At 40.9% G+C, this 6,857-nt stretch overlaps 1 protein-coding gene across 2 annotated transcripts in view; it reads left to right on the top strand.

Moving 5' to 3' along the window:
• Positions 1-531: 531 nt before the first annotated feature.
• The window catches only part of HDGFL3 (HDGF like 3), a 59,571-nt gene continuing 53,245 nt past the window's right edge, over positions 532-6,857 (top strand). For both annotated transcript variants that reach the window (XM_079128480.1, XM_079128479.1), the window contains exon 1: positions 532-661. In XM_079128480.1, the coding sequence (XP_078984606.1) occupies positions 578-661 (84 nt within the window). In that variant the 5' untranslated portion in view covers positions 532-577. The remainder of the gene's footprint in view (positions 662-6,857) is intronic.

Genomic DNA, 6,857 nt, shown 5'->3' with positions numbered 1-6,857 from the left:
CCGTGGAGTAGTGCTCCCGCCTGCCCGCACGGCTTCGTACTGGGAGGACGCGCCCACCGCCCGCGCGCCCGCCGAGCACCCGGCCGGCGCGCTCGGTTTCTCCGCAGAAGCCGGCCGTGCACCTAGGAATTAACCGGCGGCGCGGGCGGGAGGGAGCGGAGCGGGCGGGGGGATGCTGAGCGCGCGCGAGAACAATAATAAGATCGTGTTTGCGGTCGCTGCCCGAGGAGGAATTCGGAGGCGGCGCGAGGCCCGGCGCTCGCGCGGCGCCCGGGAGCCGGGAGGCAGGCCGGCGGCGGCATGAGGCTAGCGGCGCGGCGCCTGTGAACAGCGCGCGGCGGCGGCGGGCGAGCGCCAAGCGGCCGGGGCTCCCCTCCCCCGCTGCCGGGCGGTGATTTGCGGGCCTGCTGAGCCCCCCGCCCACTCGCCTCGGCCGCCGCCTCGCGCTTCCCCTCGTCGGCGCGGCCGCCCGCCCGGTTCGAGGCCCGCGGGAGCGCGGCGCAGCCCTCGGCCCGCGGGGGCGGCCTCCCGGCATCTTCGCGGCGACCAAGGACGACCCGGGAGGGGAGCGTCCGGGATGGCGCGTCCGCGGCCCCGCGAGTACAAAGCAGGCGACCTAGTCTTTGCCAAGATGAAGGGCTACCCGCATTGGCCGGCGCGGGTAAGTACTGTGACCGCGGCCCGCCGCCCACCATTTTCCCTTCATGATGGCGCGCCCGCCCCTTCCATCTCTCAGGCGGAGCTGCGGCTCAGGGCCGGCCGCGGCGGCTGCCAGGGAAAGCGACGCTGCTTGAGGAAGACGGAACCGAGGCAAGGACTCCCGGCCGCGCCCGCCTGCCGCCATCCCTCCGCCCGCTTCGAAGGCGGGTCCGGTCCCCAGGCCCGGCGCGGCAGTCTTCCCGGAAAGCCGTGGGACTAGGGAGCGGGCCGGGAGAGGCGGCGGCCCCCGCAAGGGCGGTTGGCAAACGCCGGGGTCCGGCGGACGTCGGGCGGGCAGGGAAACCTAGAGCAAGCGGCCGTCCACCAGCCGGCGAGCGTGGCGGCGAATCCTGGAAAGGGGTAGTGGTCATCCAGAGGCCAGCGGGGCCTCTTGGCAGGCGTTCAAGCATCTGGGTGCATCCTGCACCTTCCAGACTTGTTGAGTTTCCCCTGAGCGCGATTCTGGTGCCCGCCTGCCCTGGCATTGTCCCGGGTGCGTGCCTCCCTGGAACCCATCGTTCTCTTAAACTGACATCAAATAGAAGAGAGCTTGCAGCCTTTCATTGACTGGTGCTCCTTGTGCCATTTCACCTCCATATTTGTTTTAGGTCGGATCCCAAACCTTATTCTTGGCCTCCGTTGTAATCCACAATATCTCTCTTCCTGGTAACAAGGTTGTCTCTGGGCTTTCTCTAGAAAGCGTCTGCGTGTATTACATAGCGTTAAACATTTTTATTAAACCCTTTGAGGAAGAAAGACAATTTTGTAAGAGTTGGCAACTGAATACTTGAAATAAGAAATACAGTGAAAAGAAGCAGCAAGGCATTTCGGAGACTGTATTGGTATTCTTCAGGAAGAAGGAGAAAAACACCAAAATCTAGAGTGTGAGCACTAGAATGCTGTTTTGTAGTTAAGTAAAGATAGCAAAACCAAGGGGGGTGGAAATACACCCATTCACAAAAGGAAGTGACATCATGGGTGGCCCCACTGAAATGTAGTGAAGTTGAGGCAGTGGTTGGACATAATCACTTTTTTTTAACATTTGGTTTGGCATGATTGTAAAATGGAAAAAACATTGGGCTAGGAATTGGGGACCTGGTATCTAGCTCAGGCCCTGTTATGTACTAATCATTTCAACTGTCTGCATATCCATTTCTGCAAGTATAAAATGATCATCTCTAGAATTCCTTCCAACACTAACAACCTGGGATAACAAGATGATAAAACAGTCATATTCAGATTCCATTAGGTTCTGGATGTAACTTCTCTGAACTGTAGGTTCTTAAATAAGGCAAAGTTTTGAAAGTAGAGCTACTTGGATTTAAAAATATGGTTTAGTAATATATTGCTAGAAGGAGTAAGATTTGTGACTTACAGGAGTACATTAGGGAATCCCTGAATACATTTGTCAGGGAAGAAATAAACAGCATTGGATGTTCTATGAAAATATATACTGAAAAGTGAACTAAAGGCTGTCAATACCGTTGGTCATTCCTTGTAGTGGAATAGCTTTCTTTTATTTTTGAAAAAATATCTTCAGAAGGTCAAAAAGAAAATAGACTTAAAATTTCATTAACATGATGCTTGCACAGGTTGGCCACCTGTAGTAATTTGTGAAACACAAAAGTGCTACAGAACTGCTCCTAGTTGTATATCTAATAGTACATAAGATTCCTCAAAGTTATAATTCCAAATCAAGGCAAAATTAGGAACCGAAATCCATCAGGTTTTTTTGGGTTGTATTTCTTAGTTTGAGACAGGGTCATGTTAAATTGCTTAAGGCCTCCCTAAGTTGCTGAGGCTGGCTTTGAATTTGTAATCCTCCTGCCTCAGCCACCTGAGTCACTGGGATTACGGTCATGTGCCACCAGGCATGGCTTCACCCAGTTCTTAGATAAAATAGATACAAGAAAGAAAAATCTGTGTCTCCTCACACTTGCCATGACCATCTCAAGAACTTAAGACTTTTTTTAAGGTATTTTATAATGAGTGGCATGTTAAAATTTCCAAAGAGAGGATGCTTCACATATGTTCTCATCTTATTTTCATCTCAATTCTATGGGGCATTATCCCCATTTTACACTTAGTTTTATCTTTTTTTTTTTTTTTTTTTAACTTAGTTGTATCTTTGTAAATGATTCTATAAAATACTAACTGGAAAAAATCCTGCATTTTCAAACTTCAAATGCTTAAGACTTGATATGGTCAGTCATGTTGGAATCAGATTCTCTATGACCCCTAGGAATCACACCTGGAAGGAAAAACATGGGGAGACAGATTTCAGTTCATGCTGAAGGAAGAAGCTTTCTAATAGAGCTGGCCCATGCAGGAATAAAAAAGCAACTTCCCTGCTGTAAGGAAGATGTTTGGTCCCAGACAGCCCCTTGTGAGGCACATAGGTTAAGAGGATTCAGAATTTAGGCAAATTCGATTCAGTCTTTGGCTGGGCCTCATACTTTGTGACCCTGGGCACAAATATTCTGTAATCATTTCTGAGTTTCAATTTATTAGTCTAAATGAGAATAATTCTCACCACACAGATAGTAAAGTAGTGCCCCCACTCTTATCTGTGGCTTCACTTTCCACAGTGTAAAAATGTAGTACTGAACCACAAAGTATTTTGAGAGATCTCATTGAAATAACTTTTATTACAGTGTACTGTTGTTTTATGTTATTGTTGTTGTTAATATCTTATTATGCCTAATTTATGAATTAGACTTTAATCATAGTTATGTTTGTTCAAGAAAAAACAGTATATTTAGAATTTGATACTATCCACAGTTTCAAGCATCCACTTGGAGATCTTGAAACCATGTGGTTAGGAGAGGACTACTTTTATCAAAAAGCACCAAGTAACAGTGCTGGAATGTTTCTTTTTTGAATTTCTAACTTACTCTTTTATTATTACACTATTTTTAAATAGACACTTTTCAACTCTTAGATTATATTCCCCACATTTTATTATGAAAATTGCAAGCATACAGAAAGGTTGAAAAATTATACAGTAAGCTCCCATGGATCTGTTATCTAGATTCTGTAAGGTTTTTTTTAATAGCCATATAATTTATTTATTTATTTATTTATTTTTGTGTGTATGATGCTGAAGATTGAACTCAGAACCTTGGGCATACCAGGCAGGTTACTCCACAACTGAGCTACATCCCCAGTATTTTCACTTTGCTTTATAGCATCTATTCATATGCCCATTCCTCTGTCTATGCACAAGTCTATGTTTTAATACATTTCACAGTAAGTTGCTCATATCTCCATAATTTACTCCTAGACACTTCAACATGCATGTAATTAACTAGAGGTTAATATTTTTTATAGGTCCTTTTTTGAGGTAAAATATACATAAAATGAAGCATACTTAAATGTACCATTTAGTAAATTTGACTAATGTACATGTTGGTGTAATATTTACCCCAATATAGAATAGTACCAGAATTCAGGAAGTTCCCTCATGCCTCTTTCCTGGTGATATCTTATTCTCTTGCCTCCTTCTCCCCCACTGTTCAAGTATGTTTTGTTTTGTTTTTTTGCGGTGCTGGGGATTTGAACCCAGGGCCTTGTGCTTGCAAGGCAACCAAATATGTTATTTTAACATTAAAATAGCAACTGACTATTTCTATGGAGTGTGCTTTATTATGTACAGATTGAAAAATTAGAAGTTTGTCTATGTCTAAGGATTAGCTATCTTAATACTAAAAAAATACTTAGACAAAAAACATGAGTCTCTGAAGTCTTGATTGTGTACCCAGTTAGTTAAAAAAAAAAAAGTTGAGCATGTGTTCCTAATATATGTAAAGTTACTTTTAAAATTGTGCACACTTGTGTTTTGTACTATATTACATACATTATAAATTAGACCAAAAAAGAAACTGAAAGCAATGGCATGACATAAGTAATTTTAAATGTTTTAATTTTTTATTGGCAAAATATCATTAACAGTAATAGATTATAGCCATGTTCTTTAAAGTCTTTAATTTTTGGAATATTTTTTGCCTGCTTCTTGTGAGATCTGATTTAGAAAGATGGTCATAGCTGGGCACACACCTGTTGTCTCAGCTACTGGGGTAAAGCAGAGGATCACTTAAGCCCAAGAGTTCAAGGCCAGCCTGGCAACATAGCGAAACTCTGTCTCTTAAAAATGAATTAAATAAACAATAAAAATTTTATATGAGAAGTCTCAGACATTACTACTAGGAAATTAGTATAATCACTTTAAAAATCTGGCCTGATCTACTGAAGTTAAACACATACCTACCTTGTGACCCAATGGTTTGTTCTAGCATACACCCAAGACACATGAGTGTTTGTGTCCACCAAAAGACTTATATAAGAGCATGCATACATAGCAACTTTGCCATAATAATAGAAGACTGGAAACAATCCAAATGTTCACTATCAGGAGAATGAATACATAAATTGGTCATATATTCATTCAGTGGAATACATACTACTTGGCAGTAAAAAGGAGTATACTACTGATGCCCCCAAAACACATGGTTGAGTGAAAAAAGTCAGATACAAGAGAGTACATTTGATATGATTCTATTTTCTGTGACATTCGAAAACAAGCAAAACTGACCAATGGTAATCAGTGGGTATAGGGGAGTTACTGACTGGCAGAAGGCACTATAACTATTCTTTATTTTGATCTGAATGGTGGTTATATGGGTATACACATTTGTGAAAATTTATCAAGCAGCACATTTATGATTTGTGTACTATACTGTGTAAATTATGCCTTAATTATAAAAACAATTTAAGATTGGGAAAAAGGTCTAATACTATAAGCTTCTCTGTGGGTTGAATTTCACCATTTTTAGTTTTCAGTGAGCTTTTTTTTCTTCCAAGTCCTCTGTCCAAATTGCATCTTCCTGTTTGTTTCCCTTTTTACTATTTTAGAAACTTCATTTAAGGTTGGAAATATAGCTCTATCATTCCACACAGCCTGAAGAGCTGAACTCATTGAACTTTTATTGAGCATTTACACTAGGTGCAGTTTTAAATTTTTCTACCAATGGATTAAATTTGGAACAGCTTTAAAACATGATACTAAATATTTTATGTTCCTTATTAATATAAATATTTGTTGGGAATTATCAGTCTCTGGCCCATAGCATTTTCAGGGTTTTGTTCTTGTTTTTTGCCTTTGACAGTAAGACACTACAATATGAGACTTTATTTCTGGACCGCATACCACATATTTCCAGGGAGTCACTTGGAATTTAAATTTTTTAATCTCACTGTAAAGTAAGATGTTTATAGTTTTCATTACTTTGGCCTGATTCCCAAAAAGGTCAGTCTTCAAGTAAAGTGGCATAGAGTCACTCAGCCCTTTCCCCAGGGACTCTCTTGAATTTTTGCCACGGAACTGCAGATTGTTTCATTTCTTTCATTTAAACTGGAGCAAATAACTTAAACTCTCAAGACCAATATACACATTTTCCAGTGCTCCAGTTTTAACCAGATGAATCTATATATATTCCTGGCACATCCCCTTTGGAATGCTATAATGACTACTGTTCCCCCATGATTTGAAAAATATTAATTCTCTGAAGTCAGGTCTCCACACAATCTCCACTATAAGAAATTGTTTTATTCTTTTGGACAATGGTTTAAAATTAGCATGCTCTGTGAACTGTTACCTGTCAGTGACAAAATAAGTAAAGAAATTGAAAGCGAAAGTATAGAAACTTTAAAATTAATTTGATGAGTAACTTTGTTTGTAAATAATAATTTTAAAATTTTCTGAAGCTTGCATTTTATATGCCTTTTAATTTTGTATCTAGTAATTCATTTTTATTTTTTATTATGTTGTAAAAAATGTCAGTCTGCAACAAAATTAAATATTTTTAAAAATACCAAAAATTAGTCCTTTACTATAGATGAAGTAGAAGTGCCAGAAGCACCCTTAAAGGTCAGTAGTGGTCTTTGCACCTGCAACAACTGATTCATAATTGTAAATCATGTGAAATATTTTCAGCTATTTAAAAAGGAATGGATTGATTTTCAGGTTATAAATGTTAATTGTTGCACAGACAATATTTAAGAAAATTGTAAGAAAAATTTAAGAAACATGAATAAGCTTCTGTATATGTAGGTATGTCATTTTTGTAATTTGTACAGTTGTACAACCTTTTTCCCCATTT

Source organism: Sciurus vulgaris (assembly GCF_902686455.1).
Source record: "Sciurus vulgaris genome assembly, chromosome: 2".
NCBI lineage: Eukaryota > Metazoa > Chordata > Mammalia > Rodentia > Sciuridae > Sciurus > Sciurus vulgaris.
This window is presented reverse-complemented; position numbering and strand designations above follow the sequence as displayed.